This window comes from Xenopus laevis, chromosome 4L (assembly GCF_017654675.1).
Source record: "Xenopus laevis strain J_2021 chromosome 4L, Xenopus_laevis_v10.1, whole genome shotgun sequence".
NCBI lineage: Eukaryota > Metazoa > Chordata > Amphibia > Anura > Pipidae > Xenopus > Xenopus laevis.
Genome location: NC_054377.1, coordinates 63064977 through 63087335, shown reverse-complemented (window position 1 = coordinate 63087335; position 22359 = coordinate 63064977). Strand labels below are relative to the sequence as shown.

The 22359-nt window shown below is 38.4% G+C and overlaps 1 protein-coding gene across 1 annotated transcript in view; it reads right to left on the bottom strand.

The window, feature by feature from the left end:
- cep89.L (centrosomal protein 89 L homeolog) overlaps positions 1-22359 on the bottom strand; it is a 77510-nt gene that overhangs the window by 48883 nt on the left and 6268 nt on the right. The window contains exons 3-7 of the mRNA XM_018258026.2: positions 19221-19379; positions 17076-17265; positions 14359-14452; positions 12408-12548; positions 1755-1973 (exon numbers count right to left, since the gene is read on the bottom strand). Coding sequence (XP_018113515.1) covers positions 1755-1973; positions 12408-12548; positions 14359-14452; positions 17076-17265; positions 19221-19379 — 803 coding nt within the window. The remainder of the gene's footprint in view (positions 1-1754; positions 1974-12407; positions 12549-14358; positions 14453-17075; positions 17266-19220; positions 19380-22359) is intronic.

Below are 22359 nucleotides of genomic sequence, written 5' to 3'. Positions count from 1 at the left end.
TCCAATCTAGCCTTTCTATTCTTGATGCTTATGAGTGGCTTGCACTTTGCAGTGCACCCTCTGAATTTACTATCATGCAGTCTTCTCTTTATGGTAGACTTGGATATTGATACGTCTACCTCCTGAAGAGTGTTGTTCACTTGTTTGGCTGTTGTGAAGGAGTTTCTCTTCACCATGGAAATGATTCTGCGACCATCCACCACTGTTGTCTTCCTTGGACGTGCAGGTCTTTTTTTTTTTTGCGTTGCCGAGTTCACTAGTGCTCTCTTTCTTGTATCAAACTGTAGATTTTGCCACTCCTAATACTGTAACAATTTCTCAGATTTTTTTCTGTTTTTGCAGCTTAAAGATGGAGAGCTCTTTTGACCGCATGTCACAGCAAAATCTTCCACATACAAGCACCCCCCTCAAATCAACTCCAGGGCTTTTATCTGCTTAATTGATAATGACATAATGAAGTAATTGCCCATGTCTGCCCATGAAATAGCCTTTGAGTCAATTGTGAGTCAATTACTTTTGAGCCCCTGAAATGAAGTGATTGTCACTGAATTAAAGCTGAAAATCTGCAGTTCAACTGCATCAGAGTTGTTTCATTTAAAATTCATTGTGGTAATGTACAGAACCAAAATTAGAATAAAGATGCCTCTGTCCAAATATTTATGGACCCAACTGTATTCTTATTTGGTAATATTCTAAGGCCACTTAATAAGATATAATCTGTTGGTTAAGTATTCATTCTGGGGGTATAGTTTTCCTTTAAGACTTACTAATATAGTAAGTATTGTATAAAAAGTCCCAACACACATGAATAAAGGTTCCAACATTAGTGCCACATTTGGGATATAGGTCTGAAGCATCAGTATAGGTATTAGGTATAGGTAAGATAAACTGTTTAAGAAAACTCTGACTAATGGTAAGTTTAAATACCAGACCTCAAGAAATCTTTTCACATGTCCTCTTATAAGGGATAGCCCTCTGCCATTGCAACTGAGCTTTACCTAGTGGACTGGGGTTAGCTTGGAGCAGTATTGTGCAGTACCAAGACATTGGTTTATTTAAGTCTGGTCTAAGGGATATCTCTCTAGGGTTGTTTCATCCAGCTCAGCCATGCCACTGGGGAATTTCGTCTGGAAAGCATGTCGTATTTGCAACTAGCGGAACTGCATCCTTTAGGGGAGTTGGAAGTCTTGCTGCATATCTCAAGAATTGCTTAGAGACCCTACATATTCACAAATAATTTAATGAACTGACTTGATCTGCCTTGTCATTGGATTTTTGCTCCTAAAGCTTACAAAATTAGTTTATACACGGCAGAATTGGAGCTGCAGTTAATTTTAGCTATCCAATAGAATACTATATGAAGTAATATGCATAATTAGAGCAGATTCAGTGTGGATCAATAGCTCATTGTGACATGCTCTAACCTCAAGTTCTCGCCATAGCTCATTAGCAAAGCAGTAACAGCAGAATATAACAAAGAATGACAAAAAGCACAATTAGAAATTCTCCTAATTGAAGTGTGATCCTTCATTACAAAGTGAACAAATTAATCAAAGCAGCAGGATTAATGTGATGACCGCTGACAGGTATATCATTTTGCTTATTACAGAAATAATCTTCTCTGCGGGAGAAGTAAGAAAGCTTTACTCTGTTCTCCTGGCTCCTCCAGCAATAAGAAGGCTGTATTCTAAATGACCTACGAGTGCTAATTGTAGGAAACAATTGTGTATTATTGAGGTAATGTGATAACATACCCTCCGTCTGCTGTTTTTTCATAGACTGGGAAAGATCTCTTTTTTCATTTTTCACTTCTTTAAGCTTAATTCTCATGGCTTTTATTTGCTGTTTCAGTTCCTGAAGTTTATCAGATAGTGCCTGGTTTTCATCAGAGAGATACAGATTTCTTGCCCTTAGCTGTTCCGCTTCACACACACTTGGAATAGCTGGACCTTTAATTAATATATGGCCGCCATCTGTAAAATAAGATACAATGCAATAATATGGTCGCCTCAAAGAAATTAGAATCCTAAATAAATAGAAACATAACAAAATACCATGTGTAGGCTCCACAGCTTGATGTACATTCATCTGTATACATATATTGCTGTACGGATTAGTAGTAACAGTGCTGCAAGGGTTGAACAAGAACAATCAATCCCTGCCAATTTGAGATCTTCTGGCAGAACCTGCTGCTGGACAGATGCTGCAACCGCAGGCACCAAAGAGCATAGGCAACACCTTGTGGGCCAATTATTTGACACCACATGACTGGAGGACAGCATTGATACTGTCACGTATACAAAGGTCTATAGTGCGCTGGAGCAGTATGGGGGTTAACAAAATATTTGCTTTGTGGGCCACATCCAGCCTACAGGTATTAAGCAATAGAGCTGTCATGTGTAACATGCCATCAAAAATGTCAGTGAGGAGGAATAGCTTGTGCATTTATGTCAGCAGAAAGAATAAATCCTGAAAAATCCCTGCTAGACTGAAGGATCATGTCTCTTCTATTACCCATTAAGGGGTGAGCATCTTTCATGAGTGGTATGACCAGGTTGCAGATTTAATCACTGAAGTTCACCTTTGTGCAAGCTGTCTGCAAAGAGTGGGAGAGGAATGTGTCATTCAATGTTTGGAACTGGAACTATATCATAATTATGAGCCATCTATATGGCTCTGTTTGAGGAAAAATATGTGTACAACAATTTATTATTTAAAGCCCACTGTATTTGGTGGAATCACTTTACAGACAATGTTTTCATATAGCTAGAGCAATTTGCACAGGAAGTAAACACAGTTACGATTAATTGTGATAAAAATGTAATCAGTTTTCTTGATACAAATATTTATAAACAGAATGGGTGTTTTAATATGTAAAATCTACAGATAGGAATACCCTACTCCATTATAAATCGTTCCATCGATGGCAGTTAGACCTCTATCTATATATATCCCAATATACTATAATAAAACAGGTTGTTTCCAATGAGGCACAGAGTGATGACAAAATCACTGAAATTACCCAAAAAATTGCTACACAAGTGTCTCCACTCAAATTAAAGGATTCTGAAAGACAAAAAGTGAATGCTATAAATAAGGAAATATTGCTTACACCACATGTAAGGGAAAGACCTAAAAGTTTGTCCTTCGTAAGCAAATAAAAGACATTACATTCTCATATTTCAGGTATCTTAAAGGGATACCCTCTGATGCTCCAGCGGACTTCTGCATTGAAATATACTTTTCAAAAGATCAAACGGATATTTTTAGATTTAATTTTGAAATCAGACATAGGGCTAGACATAGTGCCAGTTTCCCAGATGCCCCCAGTCATGTTTTTTGTGCTCTGATAAACTTGAGTCACTCTTTACTGCTGCGCTGCAAGTTGGAGTGGTATCACCCTCTCCCTTCCCCCCCAGCAGTCGATCAGCAGACCAATGGGAAGGTAACCAGATAATAGTTCCCTGGTAGATACAAGAACAGCACTTAATAGTAAAAACTCATGTCCCACTGAGACTCCTTCAGTTACACTGAATAGGAGAAACAATAGCCTGTCAGAAAGCAGTTATATAGTGCAGTATTGGCTCTTTCTGAAAGCACATGACCAGGCAAAATGACCTGAGATGCATGTCTACACACCAATATTACAACTAAAAATAAATACACTTAATGTCAGGGGTCTGAATTCTAAGTTCAAAAGGGCCTTAATGTTTGACTATGTCAAGAAGCATGTACCAGATGTTCTTCTCCTACAGGAAACACACCTAGTGGGCGAGAGATTAATGGAACTTAAGAAGCTGTGGGGCGCACACACATATCATGCTACCTTTTCTACTCATGCCAGGGGTACCTCCATTCTGGTTCGCAAAGTTATACAATTCGAATTGCTAGATATCGCTACTGATCACTATGGACGATATGTACTTCTGGGGTGTACTATATCCAATCAACTGTTAACCATAGCTAATGTGTATATGCCCCCCCCCTTTGAAAGCACGTTATTGGATAATATAATGAGCAAACTAGCAAATTTTCCATCAGCACCATTGCTTTTAATGGGAGATTTCAATGCATTATTGAACCCCTCGCTAGACAGGTTAACCCCAAGCCCCCAAACAACCTCTAGACTTTCTCTCTGGACACAGGCCATGAATCTTACTGATCTCTGGCGCTGGAGAAATCCTGATACAAGTGAATTTTCCTGCTTCTCAGCTACCTATAACACCCTATCCCGTATTGACCTTGCTCTAGCGTCTGCGGAAGTGTTACCCTGGGTGAACTCGGTAGAATACTTACCTAGAGCGGTATCTGATCATTCCCCCTTGTTGGTAAAACTGGACCTTATTCCAGGACCCAGAGAACGTCTCTGGCGTCTTAGCCCAATTTGGTTAACACAACCTAATATAAAGGAAGCAAATGAGGCAGCCCTTATAGAATATTGGGGTCTTAATCCTGGAACGGCAAGCATGGGGACTGTGTGGGAGGCAGGTAAAGCCACGCTGAGGGGAGCACTTACCTCAGCAATCAAAGGAGCTAGGAAGGAAGCTACTCAAGCACTAGAAGAAAAACAGAAGACGCTAACTGAGGCAGAGGAAAACTATATCCAAAATGTAGGACCAGATACACTCCACACCTTTAGGGCAGCACAAATAGCGCTAGAAGAAGCTAGAGTTAAATTGACGCAAAAAAAGTTGCTCTATGCCTCCCAAAGAACATTCGATAAAGGGGAGAAAAATGGGAAAATCCTAGCATACCTCTCTAAATCCCAAAGTCCATCCAACACTATCCCCAGAATTACCTCCCCCTCAGGTAACATAGTAACAAACCCCTCTCAGATAGCCGATGCCTTTGCAACTTACTACCAAACTCTGTACGCCACAAAAGTCAACTACTCATCAGAACAATTAACAAATTATCTTGATGATATCCAATTTCCTCAACTATCGTCACATACAAATGCCCTCCTTAATGCCCCTATTACTTTAGTAGAAGTGCAAGACGCAATAGCCTCCCTTCAATCTAACAAAACGCCTGGTCCCGATGGCCTTCCGGTGGACTGGTACAAAGCCTCCAGTGAGATCCTCTCACCCTGGCTACACAAGACTATAATACATGCCACTGAGGAAGACCACCTCCCTCCCTCCTTCAATGAGGCTGTGATCGTGGTTATTCCGAAAGAAGGGAAGGATCCCCTTGATTGTGGATCGTATCGACCTATCTCCCTCCTAAACACAGATGCCAAGGTATTTGCTAAGGTCCTGGCCAACAGACTTAAGCAAGCTATACAGGAAATAGTTGAACCAGACCAAACTGGATTTATGCCTAATAGATCTACCGATGTGAATGTTCGAAGACTATTTACAAATTTGCATGCAACTCATAGTAACCAGGGCTCACGAGTGGTAGTATCCTTGGATGCGGCTAAAGCATTTGACTCTATAGAATGGCCATACCTTTGGGAAATCCTGAGGAGATTTGGCTTGGGGGACCAATTCATTGGATGGGTGCGACTATTATACAAACAGCCGATAGCGAAAGTCAACGCTAATGGCTATCTATCAGCTGCACTCAACCTACATAGGGGCACCCGACAGGGATGCCCATTATCACCATTCCTTTTAGCCCTGGCAGTGGAGCCTCTGGCAATCCTGGTCCGCCAAGCAAATAATATCACAGGCCTCCGCCTGGGGAGAGTGGAAGAACGCATCTCTCTATATGCAGATGACATACTGTTGTATCTGGATAACCCAGGCAACTCCCTGCAGGCTGTCCTGGATATAGTGGACCACTTTGGGCGATTTTCAGGACTTAAAATCAATTGGGGAAAATCAAGCATACTCTCTATTGACGCCAACATTAATCCCGACCTATTTCCTCCCACCCCTCTGGTCTGGGTGGATTCCTTCAAATACCTTGGCATTGTGATACATAGAAATCTAGACGCCTTTATACCCTCTAATCTTGAACCAATTCTCTCCACTATGAAAGATAAGCTAAAAGTGTGGGCTAACCTACCCATTTCTATCTGGGGCAGAATCAATCTTCTAAAAATTATATTTCTCCCTAAATTCCTCTACATCTTCCACAATTCCCCTGTTCTCATACCCCGGTCCTTCTTTGTCTCTATTGATATGGCCCAAACAGCGTTTCTCTGGGCGAACAAGCCCCCCAGGTTTGCTAGAGCCAAACTGCGGGCACCTGTTAGCGAAGGGGGATTGGGCCTCCCGCAGTGGTATTTCTACTCATTGGCTGCTCAGATTTACTATATACACTGGTGGCTTAATCCAGATCCGTATAATCCAAATTTCCCATTGCAGGCCACTTTGGCGAGCTCAATAGAGTCCCTCTCATATATCCCATTCCGCAAATCTTCCGATCTACACACCACCCACCCAATTATAATCACCCCATACAAAGCATGGGTGGCAGCACTTAAAGTTTGCAATCTAGCATTACCTCTTCTGTCGCCCCAACTACCCCTATGGGGAAATTCCTTACTCCCACACTTGAGGCACATAGCGGAATACAAAATATGGCCACAATGGGGCCTACGTACACTAGGGGACTTGGTTACGGATGGAGCGATGCGCCCTAGGGCTGAATTTAAACATGTCCAAACCCAGGAGCCTCTTCCCTGGTTCTCCTATTTCCAGCTTAGACAGGCCGCCACTACCCAATTTCAAGGCAACGCCATGGATCTCACAACCTCTAAAATAGAAGCAGCCCTTAGAGCCCCCACCGCCAAAAAACTTGTCACCAGGCTGTACTCGCTTCTCCTAGCTACTATTAAACCTCCATTTCATGCAGCGGGTGCAGCCTGGAGCAGAGACATCCCGGGGCTAGAGGACGAAGATTGGGAAGAGGCGACGGCTAGGGCCTATGACTACCTCGTCTCAACCAGAGATAGACTAATCCAGTTCAAGATCCTACATAGACTCCACTTAACCCCAAATAGGCTGTTCCGTATGAACCGACGGGAATCACCACAGTGTCCTAAGTGTAGGGCCTCAGAGGCATCTTATCTACATCTTATCTGGTCATGCCCCCGAATCCAAGCCTTCTGGTCTCAGGTTCTCAACTATATCCAGGATAAAATTGCACTGCCTCAATTATTAACTCCTCAGGTATGCATTCTCGGTGTAATAGATGAGGTCACCCCTAGGGCGGCCATGAGAATACTCTTTCGTACATTACTGTTCTATGCCAGGAAATGTATCCTCCGGAATTGGATGTCCCCCCTCTCCCCCACAGTTAATGGCTGGTTGAACTTGATTAAAGCAACACTCCCCCTAATACAACTCACCTACACTGCAAGAGGATGTCCCCAGAAGTATGATCTAGTGTGGCGAGATTGGCTAGAAGCCATAGAGGAGCCGTAGGATGAAGGGGGATAATAAGCTAACAGTGACAGAACTAGCTGCACCACCTATTCCAGGGATTTAGGACTAACAGGATCAGAACCTTTCTGAAATAGAGTGTATGCAAATGTACAGGACTCAAATGTATTAAATATGTAAGCTGTGCTATAATGTTTGTAAGAAGATGGAACCGCAAACCATATAATGTTTGTTTATTTGTTGTTATAAAATGCAAAATAAAAACTTTTTTAAAAAAAAATAAATAAATACACTTGTTGGGTTAGGAATAAAACTTTACAAAAAAAGTGTATTATTTGCAGTGTAAACAGTGTAATTTAGAAATAAAATGTACACCATTAAAATCATGACAAAATCCCTTGAAAGAGACATTGGCCATGTATGAGTAAAAATTTGAGTGGAACTGAAGAATGTAAATGTCCCAAATGTATGGCAAAATTTAGGTTTTAATTTTATAAAATTCAAATTGGGACCGGTAAGATCAATTAAACAAAGGGGTTTTGCCCTGCAGAACAATTTAACTTTTGAATTTTGCACACTAAACTGTTGTATGAATTGTATGGAAAGTAAATACATTTACCCTCCAGGAAAGGGGAAACAGTCTCAAGTAATTCATAGACTTCATGGGTAATTCAATTAAAATTTCAAATAATAGATGCAGTGAGTAAAATCTGCCACTGTGGAGCTTTTCTGCAGAGAGACTAAATGGATTAAGACATTGGAGACTTTGCTACCCCAAGGTTTGAACAAGGAATATGATTTAACTTCTATTTTAGATAGGATGTTTTATCTTGTGATATTCTTTTACCCATATATAGGTATGGGATCAGTTATTTGGAAACCCTTTATCCAGAAAGTTCAGAATTATGGAATGGCCATCTCAATTTTATCCAAATAATACAATTTTTTAAATGATTTCCTTTTTCTCTGTAATAATAAAACAGTTTTGTATTTCATCAATACTAAGTTATAATTAATCCGTATTGAAGGCAAAATCAGCCTATTGGGTTAATTTAAAGCTTACATGATTGTCTTGTAGACTTAAGGTATAAAGATGCAAATTACAGACAGATCTGTTATCAGGAAAACCTCAGGTCCCATACCCATATTGGGTTTTGCAAAAATCATGTGGCTTACAATACCACTAGGTGGCGATGTGTATTGCACATTTGTGGTAATGAGAGGATGTGGTTAGCTTGATAAAAAGTCAGTAAAGACTTGAAACTTTTTTCAATCTGGAATCTATGCCAAATATGTGCAATAAATGCATTTAAAGTAATGAAAATGTTTTTGATTGCAGGGTGAATGCAGTGGGACTTGCACCCAGCTAAATGTTTAAGCCTATTGGGTGCTGACTACAAGTTTGGTGCTAAACTCATAGCTAATTGCCTGTGGCCTTATTCCCTTTCCACCAATTCTGTTGTAGCCATTATTTTTCACTTCTTAAAACATAAAGTGGGTCTCGCAGCAAGCAAGGATATTTGCTTTTCAGTCTGATACATAAAAGCTGGACTATAATAAAATATATTTTCTAGGCTTTTAAGTTCTACTGATATCAACCACACAGAGGGCAATTTTATCCAGTTCATCTATTTTGTGGGTAACAATAAAGTAGCCAATGTGCAAAAGAAGATATATGGAAACTGCAAGCCAAATACACGTACCAATGGCAATCACACTCTATAAACTATCTAGGAGTGGACTTGTCCAGCACCATTGCCAAAACCTATGAGGCAAACTATCCCAAACTACTAACAGAAGTACAAGAACTATTGCAAAATGGACCCCTCTTTACACCTCCTGGCTGGGTAGAATCACTACTGCCGATAGCCATCCCACAATCTTATTTCCACAAAGCCCAGAAGCTCATTCAAGACTTCATATGGGCCAAACGAAAACTGAGAATAAAACAAAAACATATGCAACTTGCAAAACAGGAAGGGGGATTCGGAGTACCTTGCCTAGAAATATACTACCAAGCCACTGTATTAGATCAAATGAGAGCATGGAATCTCACAACAAAGGATCTACACTGGCTCCAGCTAGAACAACATTCCTTAACTCAAAGGCCCAATATGGGCTAAAAAAAATGGACACAGCGGCACAACATCACAAAGCCAACCATACCACTTGAGTAGCAGCAAAAATAAACCACTCCTAAACTACCCGGCCCACCAGGCCGGAGTGGAAATGCTAGAAACAACTATCCCAAATCTTAACTCAACAAATTGGAGAAACGCTAATTTAACAACAATAGGCCAGCTTTATGAAAGCACAATCATAAAAACATATGCGCAATTAACAAGTGAATACAACCTACCCACACATGACTTCTACAAATACCGCCAGATAAAACACCTGTTGGGGGACAACCAGGACGGCAGGAAGTATAAAACCCACAGCGTTCGAAACATTAATGGCCCATAACCCACGCAGCCCCAAAGGCATAGCAAAGATCTACAAGATGCTCACAGAGGAGAACATGGACACTAAACCTAAGCATTTTGAAAAATGGGAGCAAGACCTACACACTACAATACCCACGCCACAGTGGCTAAAAATGGCAAATACGGTTTACAAACTTTCAAAATGCACAAACCACATTGAAAATGCCAGAAAATTATTCTATAGATGGTACAAGACACCAACCAACCTAAACCAACACTACCCAAACGTTCCTAAAACTTGCTGGAGAGGTTGCAAGGAAGAAGGCAACCTGCTGCACATATGGTGGAAATGCCCCAAAATCAAGGCGCTATGGCTAGCCACAGAACAAATTCTGGAACAAGCAACACATCTACAACTAACACCATTACTTGCTCTGCTAAACTATGAACTCAATGAATACCCGAAAAAAGTACATCTATACTTTCACATACTGACAGCAACCAGGCTCCTCATCCCTAGATACTGGAAACAAACTGATGTGCCCATCAAAAAGGAACTCATAATACTAACTGATTCAAACATCACTCATGAACAAATGGCACTTAGATCTAATCAACAAATAAACTTGAGCTCAGCATCGATTCAATTGTGGAAGCTGTGGAAAAAAGAATGTCTCCTACCTAAAAAGGAATGAAGAACACTTTTCCCAGTCTCATAGGCAAAGGTTTGCAAACACGGATCAAAAACCAGTAAAGAAGAGATAACGGAACATTAACTCCCAAGCTTATAAGGACCCCCACAATCACCCAACCCTTTCCAACCTACACTAAGGCCCCAATCTCCCCCCCACCACCTTTCTCCTCCCCTCTTTCTCTTCTCCTACACTGTTTTTTCTACTCTATCACTCTGTTTTACTTATGAAAATGTTAAAACAATAAAAAAACCTTTGAATTAAAAAATAAAAATAAAGTAGCCAACGTGGGCTTCCAATTTCAGCAGCTGAACATGACTCCAAGGATACTTATGGGGTGTATGTGTTACCTCTGGCCTGCTCTGACTGCATGAGCTGGACTGTGAACTGAAGGAGAAGCTCCCCAAGTGAGTCATTATCTCGCCACTATGGAATGCTATTTAATGTTGCTGCACAGGTTATGACAAAATAGCTGCAAAGCTGCCTTTCTTTACATTACATAGTACAGCAATCTCTGCATCTCTGGAACTGTTCGACTTCTTTGCATCACAATTGTATTCAATAACAGAACTAACAGTATACCACCAGAAATTGAAAATAAAAACTACCGGAAAGATCAGTGTAAACTTGAGTATCCTCGGGCCAATTTCCTGCTTTGGATAACCTTTAATTTATGAAGATAGCATACTGAAAACAATTTCTAATATACCTACTACTTGGAATACAGCATTGGGGCAATGGCACCTGAAAATGCATATTTTTCAGCATGAATTAAACCAGTAAAGGACACCTGGTATCAGCCATAGCAGCTATGGAACTAGGGATCCAGTAGCTTTCTCCAGTTGATATGCCATGGTACTCTCCAATTGATGGAGGGAAAAAAGTATCTCAACTCTCATGTCAACCATTAGAATAGCGAAAGGCACCCTACAAAGAAACTAGGGAGCACTTTAAACATACAGCAATGCAAATGTATAAATTTACAGATATATAAGTTTCTACTGCAATGTATAATGTGCATCAACCACTTGGTTTAAGAAAACTGAATGCAACTAATTTGGATACCCTTGGATAAACCCATAACAATTATGTACACCATGAAAGGCAATGATTAATGGGCAGCTACTCATAGTGGGGCTCATTTATAAACACTGGGCAAATTTGCATCTGGGCAGTAACCCATATCAACTAATCAGTGATTAGCTTTTTTTTGGGTCGGCAGCAGGTCGAAAATGGAAAGAAATTATCTGATTGGCTGCCATGGGTTACAGCCCAGGTGCAAATTTGCCAAGAGTTTATAAATGACCACCAGTGTAATGGAATTGTTTTAAGCACAATACTGAGGTAATCATATCCCGCTCTGAGTATCAACAACACTTGAAGCCCTATAATTATAATGGATGCAAATTGCTATTTTTTCTTCAACCCTGAACCCCACCACAAAATTCAAGAATCGTTGTGGAGCTTGCGCAGCTTGTGTGCAAATCCACCACATTAGCACTTACGTAAGGTGTTAAGTATAGACACACATACCTTTATTACTAGTGTTTAAAGGGCATGCATATATTTTAGCATACTGCACTTGCCGTCATGATCACTCTTGTCTTTTTCCCCCATTTATAAACATTTTCCTGACAGTCAATAATATGTTTGGAAAAAACTAACCTATTTATGTATGCAGATTCATGTTATGAATTTGAATATTTTGAACTGCTTTAAGCAGTTAAACACCTTTCTGCTCTGTGAAGTGTCATGATTTGTTCAAGGGCACCTTGCCCTTTTGAATGTTTGGCAACCCGAATTAACAACAAATTATAGGTGCAAGGAATGTCAAATGGTGACACTCAGCTGCTGCTAAAAGGAAGGCAAATAATGCAGGTAGCTTAGCTTATAGATATATAAGCTGACCATCTCTTATTGAAAACAACAGTGTAATAATAACGAATACCCGCCTGGTTCAATTGTTTCTTTATTTGGCTTTTTCTCAATTTCTGCTTTTTGATTTTGTCCAAGAGGTCTTTTGCTTATCTGCTTGGTTGGAGGAGGAGGAGATGGTGATGCCGAAGGGTCCCCAATGCCATTGATTGATTCTTCTGAAATTAAGAAAAATATTACTTGTAGAATTATAAGTCGTGAGAAAGATGCTGAACATGAACAAGAATAGATAAGCAATGGGGATGCCATTCCATATGATACATATTTGTATATTTGATATAAAATAGAATACTTTGGCACTTGACAGGACTTAAAGTAAATGTCTGTCAATTTATTTTTATTGCCTTACAATACAATTGAACACCACATCTATACATACCTGCATCATCCCAAAAAAATATTAACCCCACCCACCAGTGTCTGTAAAACTCAGAGAAACCCTGTACTATATTGACAACGTACCTAAAGGAAAAACAACTTTTAAGAGTGGTGCGAGACTTAGATGGAAATTCGCAGAAGTGGACAAAGTATTTTTGTGGAGTAAAAGTGGCGTTAAAACTGGTGTAAATACAATTTCTATATTTACAAAGAAAAGTCCACCGAAATACCGACTCTGCTGTCACTTTTCAGTTTTTGGTGAAAGAAAGACAAATTACACTTTGTCATTAAAAAAAAAAAAATAGGAAAAGAAAAATATTTGTAACTAAATTTGCTCCCATTTTTTAAAGTGAAGTAAAGCTCAGTGTCACCATGTCAGCTCTGCACTGTTTCCTTTAATCTCCATTCACCCCACTTTTAGGTGCAGTATGGGGGAATCAGCATATTCATGGGGATTTGCAGCCTATGGTCATGGTTCAAGCCCTGCTTTTCTTTTTATAACCAGAACTGAATTACAATAGGTTTATAAACAAGAAAATAAACATTTTATATATAAATTTCATTCATCAATTGGGCGATTTGAAATTCACTCAAAGTTTATTTGATAAACCGATAGTTCTGGCATATTGGCAATTAAAATAGCAGGGAATCTCTTGTCTGAAATGCATAAAACATTATTACAAGGCACAGTTTCCAAATTTAGTCTTTTGCCCAACATCTTAAAAAGCATTCTACCAAATTTTTCTGAAATTGTCTTTAGCAAAATATATACTAATGACTCCCCCCATACTGCACCTTAAAGTTGGGTGAATGGAGATTGAGGGAAACAATGCAGAGCAGACACAGGGAAGAGTTACATTTTCAATTTAAAAATGTCAGGAGAAAATATTGTTTTTCTTCTCCACTTCGGTCGTTTTAATGACATATTCACAAAAGTGTCTTTCTTTCACCAAATACTGAATAGTGGCTGTTGAGTCGAAAATTTTGGCGGATTTATAGCTGGCCATAGATGTTGAGATTTTTAAAAGATCAGATCCTCATCGTGAGACCACGATTTTCTCGGAACGATCGTATGATCGTACGATCGTGCGAATTTACCATCAACTAAAAAGACCAATTTGCCAGGAAAACAAAGGGGAGCTGCCTGCTTGGCCCTACAAACATAGATAGATTGCACTGGGGCCGACAAAGATTTTTTGACCTGGCCGATCAATTTCCTGACAGATGTCGGCCGAAAAATCGTAAGATGTAAGATCGTTCGAATCCCACTAACCGCACAATAATTTTGAAGGATTGGTCGGACTTCCCTAAAATCGGTCGTTCAGCAAGAAGAATCATCACGTTTATGGGGAGTTTTATGTTTGTGAATATGGATTTATGTATTTACGCCTGTTTTAACACCGCTTTTACAACAAAAAAATGATTCCGCCACTTTTGTGAATTGCACCCAAAGTGTTTGCTATTATGCACGTGGTCAATATTCTACATAATCAACTGGTTTGGCACAGTTTGGTGGGACTAATATTTTGGCACCATTGGTATGAATGTCACAAAATAATATATTGGCTAACTGACCAACTGCAGTCATACCTTCCTGCTCTTCAGGGCCACTCAAGGCCGGAGAATTCAATAAGTCAGCCCGCTGAGATGACAACTCGTTCGCAATTAGAGGCAGGATACTTTCCTTTTGCAAAAAGAAAAAAATGTTTATAAAAAGGCACACAGAATAATGTAAATTCTAAACCTCGGATTTCCTCTATGTATCAAAGGTCAGAAACAACTGTTTGGCAAGTGAAATCCTTAATTGAATCATCCTTAATCTTAATTCAGAAGATCTGTCATTTTAGGTCTGTTATAACAGAAACAGCTCCTCCAGCTGGTAGCACAGCAAAATATAAACAGTTATTGCATTTTACTCTCAAGAAACCTAGTATCGCTGCTTTATGTAAGTCCTCTATTACACATATCCTATATATGGTAATGTGAAGCTGCAAGTTTGAGTTAGTTTGCATTTTATAATACCATATGTTATAAAGAGATCTTGCTAAAATCAAATAAATTGGATTAAGTTACATCTAAACTTTGTGCAACATTAGAGGTTAGATGAAGTTTGCTCAGAGATACTCATACCAAGATGTCGGCAGAAGATATAGTTACTTGCATCTAACTCAATTAGGGTTTCTGTGCAGCGGTTGGAGCCCTGAATTACTTGTCTACTGAGCAGTTTTTTCAAACTTTTTAGAAATTTGCCCATGGATTAAATGTACTTTCTTTGTCTCATGTAATACTGTGTAGAAAAACAAAACAAAAGGAAACCATAGATACAGCAAAAATACTGGACTTATATGTACAATTTATTTTAATGGTGGCGAAAAAAATATAACCTGTGGGGGAAACCCCATTTGTATTTGTAACTGGCCAGATGTAATAAACTCAATGGGGTATATTTATCAAAGAGTGAAGTTAGAGATCACCTCAGTCCTCTAGAGTGAAATACTGCCACCCTTCGTTCATTTCTATGGGATTTTTAAAAGAGTATTTATCAATGGGTGGAAGTGAAAGTTCATCCTTTGATAAATACGCCTTTCATAATTCCATAGAAATTAATGGAGAGTGGCAGAATTTCACTCTAGCAGACTGTGGTGATCTTTAACTTCAGTCTTTAATAAATATACCCCAATATTTGGCTAGCCTGTCCCAATATGTATATAAACCTATGCTAGGAAAAACACAACATTAGCAAAATATGATCCCAGTAATTGTGAACATGCAACCTAAATACAGTTACACAAAAGTCTCATAAAGTTACGTAGAAGAAGCCACCCCATTTGAAGCTACTTCCAATTTACCTCCAATGGGGTAAAAAGTGATCCTTATTCCAGAGTCAGCCAAGCCGGGCTACCTGCCCCCCTGCACGTTGACAAGTGGGACTACAGGTAGGAAAAGGAGGTACCTGCACAGGTGCCTCTTCTGCCTGCCCATAGTTTCAAGTCCTGTCTGATTTGAAAAGGGCTATTTGGACTAATACCTGGATCATTGCAGTAAATGAACTACACTTCAACAAAAAAAAGTATTTTCATGGCTACCTATGCAGTTTCTAAAATTCTAAAGTTAGAAGTTTTCCTCAAGTATACAGTATTTCTGTGTTAAAATCTGCTTACCAAATCCTTTTTTCTTTAAATTTAAATTAAAACCAGAAACACCAGGCAAGGCATGTCCTTGCATTCCCACATTCCCCTCAGCCTTTCGAATTCTTTGGTAAGCTGCAGCCTCTCCTTATGACTGCCGTGCAAACTGGAGTGATGTAATATACATATACTACTATATATATATACACTATATACTACTATACTACTATATACTACTTTTTCAGCATGAGCAAAATAAATGAATAGAACTTAATTTTAAAATATATCTCTAGTGTCATGTTTAAATTAGAAATCAGAAAACCAACCCCTTCATTTAACCCCTACCTGTTGTGAGAGTTTTGGTTTAGAAGAATGCCAGAATAGGCGGATCTTGGCCATCAGAAAAAAAAATAATCTGCTCTTCCACTGCTGCTGTTCTGATCGATGTGCCTTCACCCGTAAACATTGCCTCTGCTCAGGTGCAGTCAGACGCAAATGATTTTGGCGTGAAATGCAAAATCTTGCGTTTTCGTGGCAGAACTTTGCCATGTCTATCATGTCTATATAAGACAGCAGCAGCAGAGCAGCAAATTCTCAGCATGCATTTCTCCGCAGGCCAAGATCTACCTAGTCTGGCACTATATGTATACTGGAATATCTTTATTACATTCACACAAATATGTATTAATCATTCAAATAATTCAAGGTAGTTCACCATTAAATAACTTATGTTAAAGAATAAGCCATTCTTAGCATCTTTTCAATTGGTCTTCATTTTTAATTGTTTATATGTTTTCTGACTATTTCCAGTTTCTAATGTGGGTCACTGGCAGACTAAAGTGTACTGCTCTGTAAGGCTTCAATTGTATTACTTACTGTTACTTATTCTTACTTACCTTTCTATTAAGGTCTTTCATTCATATGCCACTCTCTAGTCTGTAGTTCACACCACTGCTTGATTCCTAGGGTAGTCTGGATGCAGATAGCTGCTAAAATTCAAAACTGGAGAGCTACTGAACAAAAAGCTAAATAATTCTAAAACCACAGATAATAAAATGAAGACCAGTTGCAAATTATTTCAGAATATCACTATACACCATAATAAAAAGGTAATTTAAAGGTGAACAACCCCTTTCAACTATATAACAGTGAATACAAAAGGTATGCATAAATACTAACCTTTTTATTTTTTATTGGCAAGGAATATATTGGCTCATGTGATAACATTTCCACTTTCTTCTCTGAAATATTAACAGCATGTTCTCTCTCTATGTCTGACATCTCTTCATCTGTGCCTTCATCATCAAAATCAGAGGACATAACAGGGGAAACAATATTTTGCCTAGCACCATACTCCTTCCAGTTTTGCCTAAACAGTGAAGCAGTTGTCAAAAATGCATAATTTCTGTTATCATACACGTGAGATCTATATATTATTTGTTGTTGAACTGTAAGAAAACACAAGCTTTTATTTTTCATAATAAAATAAATGCATAAAAGAATCTGCAAATATTTAACAGCTTTTAAAAGAAAACCTGGTAAATTTTAGGATTATTAATTATCTATAAGCAATTAACTATAAGCGTTTCTTTGAAACCCGAAGCCTTCCCTGGCCTAAAATGGAATATATACCCCCCATTTTGACACAAGCTCATTCAGTTGGGCTTACATAGAAAAGGTACAAACAATGAACTTCCTAATATAGGCGTATTTTATTTTTACACAGACACCCCTTATTACACAGAAAGAAAACCATGATAGTCTTTATATGTGCCTGTTGTTTATGTGTTTGCTATTTCTCCAGCCCCTAGACTGACAGTAGTGCAATCCTAACCTCAACTTGTTCTAAATGGTTTATTCTGGAACTTAAAGGCCTTCTGCTTTCCAAACAATCTCTACACCACCTTTCCTTTCAATCTGTGGAATCAGATGTGTTTTTGCTTGCATAAAATTCAGTTGTACTGCCAAACAGTCTCCTTTAGATTGCCAGTCCACATAGGGGCTTCCAAATAGCCAGTCAATTCCCTTACTTTGCATCCCCAGGATTTTCATGCTTGTGCTGCTCTCCAAATCTTTTTAAAATTGATTGTGGCTCACGGGTAAAAAATAAAAATAAAATAAAAAGGTTTGAGACCCCTGGACTAACATATGGAAGAGTTTAACATAAACTGACTACACCTGGATTTCTAATGTAAATTCGATAGAAAAACAACATTGGACCATGGACCTTGTTCTCCTCCAACTGATTTCCAAAGTCCATTCATGTAATTTAATTGTTGGCCCAAGGACCAAACAACTAAAGAAGCTTGTTTGGCAAACCACTTCTTCCAAAGATTTTGGTCATTTGGTGACCTCATCAGACAGGGAGAGAAAGGAAGTCATATCCGTAATTGAAAAATGTGTCCAATGCCAAAGGAAATTACAATGCATTATTCTAATCCATGCAGAATTAACGCCCTGTATTGACCTAGCAGGAAGCAGAAAGGACAGTTCAACTTGTCTACCTTGGAATTTATATGTCTTGCAAACCCGGGCATGCATGCATGCATGCATGCATGCTATATATATATATATAGATATAGATATATATATATAGAGATATATATATAGAGATATATATATATATATATATATATATATATATATATATATATATATATATATATATATATATAGCAATATGGCAGATTAAAGGGGGGTGGCCAAGTGGTAGGACTTTGGAAAAGACGACTTTTCCCAATGCACCATTTTGATATTAATATTTGCTTCTTAAAGGACAATTAAAACTTAACTAAAGATGTTTGCTATAAAAGTTGTACATTATGTTTTGGGGTTATGTACCAGCCTAAGGCAACCACAGCCCTTTAGCAGTAAATATATGTGTCTTTGAAGATGCCCCCAGTAACTCCCCTGTCTTCTTGGTGACCTCCTGTGACAAGTTTGAAGTCCTGGGTCATTGCTGCTATTGAGAAGCTGAAACTTTAGGCTGGTGCAATAAGTTCAGTATATAAAATGTTTTTTAGCCACATTGTTAGGGTTTAGTTCTCCTTTAAGTAATAATTCACTAAAGTTTGTTCCTATCTATCCTATTAATTTCACATATACCTCTGCAGAAGATGGTTGCTGACCCTGTTCTCCTCTATTAAGATGCAGAAGCAACTCGGTGGGGAAAAAGAAACTCTGGCTATCCATAAAACTCCAGCACTTCTGCATGTCTGGTGTTTTTGTAATTCATTTGCATACAATTAATCCTACCGACAGCCAACAGAATTAACTATATAGAAATTAATTTGGACTGGTGTTTAAACAATGCAATTCACTTACTCTAATCCCAGATCTCTTGCAGTAGCATATGGATCAATTGTGCTACTTTCTTCAATATATGTGCTGTCATTTTCAGAATATGATCTCTGACGGGGCTGTGGTATTGCAACTGTACGTCCGGTTAAAGAGGTCATTAAAATAGCAGCTGCAAGTGCTGACCTAGATAACATAAAAGAAAATAAGAACACAAGAATATATATTTTAAATATGGTTAGTATATTTCTATATATGCACGTGCGTATTTTTATGAAACAAACATGTCTTTCCTTTCCAGGATAATGTAATAAATCTGCCCACATCTAGGAACCTATATCAACTAATCACATGCTTATGTGCATGCTACTTGATTGGTTGCTATGAGTCACTAGACAACTTATTAAAGTGGACCTATCACCCGGACATAAAAATCTGTGTTATAAAAGTTATTTTCAAATTAAACATGAAATCCAAATAATTTTTTTATTAAACAGTTCATATCTATTGTAACTGCATTTAAATATCTCAGCTATCAATTAAATATTGCCTGCCCCTCCTCTATGCCTTAGGCATAGAGACGGGGCAGGCAATTACTTTCACTTTCCATTCAGCACTTCCTAGATGTCACTGCTCTCCCCACATTCCCCCCTCTCTCGTTACCATTTAATTGTGTAGCCGGCGCATGGGGATGGACATCAGGTCCCCCATTCTGGTGCACAAACAAGATTCTGAGATGATGCAAGACTTGCCTTAATAACAGTGTCCACAAAATGGCTCCTGCCTGCTTGCTATAATTATGAATTCCCAGACTGAAGGAAACAAGATTCAAATAATTTATATAGTGTAATTAAAGTTTATTTTGCTAACTTGATAAAATAGGATCTGGAATAAATTTTTCAGGTGGCAGGTCCCCTTTAAATAACTCCAAAAATGACTTTATAAAAATAAGGTAAGCCATGAAGTCTCTGTTTAAGAATAAGATGCAAAAGCATGAACTGGACCTGACCCTGAAGGTGAAGACAGGACCTACCATTGGTTGAAAACATAATTTAGTTGTATATAATGGAAACGAACAGCAGATAGCTAAAATGTACTATTTATTAATTTTTAGAAAGCAAACTACTTATTACATTTAAATCAAGCCACGTGCAATCACACCTTGTCTCTCAATGCCTTTCAGTAATGTTTACGGGATGTCACTTGCAGATGAGATTCAGCCAATTGTTATTAAGCCAGCAGGTCAAACAAGTATATCAAAGCAAATTGGCCATTCATGTGTATGCATTAATTGCACATAATGTATTATTTTGGCAGGTCAATAAGGCTCATTACAGGGGCAGTGGTCTGTGTATGCAATTTAAACCTGTAGCTCCATTTTCATCAGACAATTGAAACGCTACAGTTTATGAGCTACTGGTTTTAAAACAGAGACATTTTTCAGAAAAAAACAATAAGAAAAAAACAGTAACATAACAGCATGAATGCGTTTGTTGCAGCCAAGTTAGATTGAGAAACTAACAAATAAATTGTTAGATATCTAAACTGGAAGAAAAAAAATTAAGACTATTGATAAAACAAATGTATTAGAAATCCACTACTGTTCATTTTCTGTGTCTATTATATAATAGATACTGCAAGACATTTCAGATCACATAAACATTAAAAACATTACCAACATTGAGGACCTCAAAGCAAGCCAAAAAAAGGAAAGAATGGATAAAAGATTATTTTAGATATTTTTTAAAAATGAAAAAAAAAATATTACAATCTAGAGTATGGGGGTAAATGCAATTATGAAAAATGAAGCAACATTCTCAATTAAAAATTATTCGGTACATGAATCTAGACATTTTTAATACAAATTATACAAACTATAAAAAAAATGCTTTATAAAGGAACCTGTGAGCTCAAAATGATTTTGAATCAGGTAAAACTACTGGTGCTAAATTCCAAGGCCTTTATCCATAGAAATGGAAAAAGAGTAAAGGATACTGTTGAAACCCATAATGTTATACATTAAAGCTGCAAGGGTCAAAAGTCTCAAATTGAAGCTTACTTTCAAGAGTACATTGACAATTAACAGAATACATGCTCAAAAGATACAAAGCAATTTGATCACTGTATTTTTCGGGGATTGCTCAGATGTTAATTCCCTAAAATAAGCCTCTCCAATTAGAGATGTTTCTGTGTCAGTAGTTTCTAATCCATAGGACTCGCTGCAGTGGCTGGCTAAGTTTGAAAGCTGGTTAGAGTTCAATTTGGACAGAATGCATATTTGATCTTTAGAAAGGCCTGCGGCAATCAGGGTGAAATTTGGGGTGAATACTTAATTTGCTGAATGTTTGATGCTGAAATATTTTTCAGTGTTATGAACTAGGTGCCCCTATAAGTGCACCCACCTGGGCCGGACCCTTACTCCTTAGCTGACATCAAGGATGATGTCACAGGGGGGTGAGCTTAAAGGGCATGTAAAGGCAAAAAAATAAATCCCATTTTTACTTTCACTGTATGCAGTTAAATTCTCCCTTCATTTGCTGCTGTGGATAGGAATTGTCAGACGGTCCCTAACTGCTCTGCAGGGAAACAATCATACTTGTGAACAGCAGGGAGGGGGGGAGCCCCCACCTTACTTACCAGCCATGCACAACTCAAGCAGCTTTGTTTATGATGATCCCTAAGCAGCCCAGACCACACTGAGCATGTGCACAGTCTTAGTCTTGCAAAGATGTTTAAAGGGGTTGTTCACCTTCAAACAACTAGTTGGTTTCAGACAGATCACCAGAAATAACGACTTTTTCCAATGACTTTCTATTTTCTATGCGTGACGGTTTTTCTAATATTGAAGTGTACAGTGTCATTTCTCTCCTTCTGAAGCAACCCTGGGAGGGGGGGTTGCCGATCTTGTAAACTGTTTTAAATGGATACATTTAGTTGATACATTTCTTATCTTTGTCCCTGCTGAGCAGAATCTCTGAGTTTCATTAGTTCATTAGCAGTTGTTAGAATTGATACAATTGTTGTTAATACTCCAGAGATGCTGCTGAGAAATGTATCAACTCAATGTTGCAAAATTGTAACAGTTTAGAGTCTGCACCTGAATTAATGAGCTGCCAGACTGCAACACCCAGAGACAGGGACATTCACCTTTAAACTTAAAAAATAA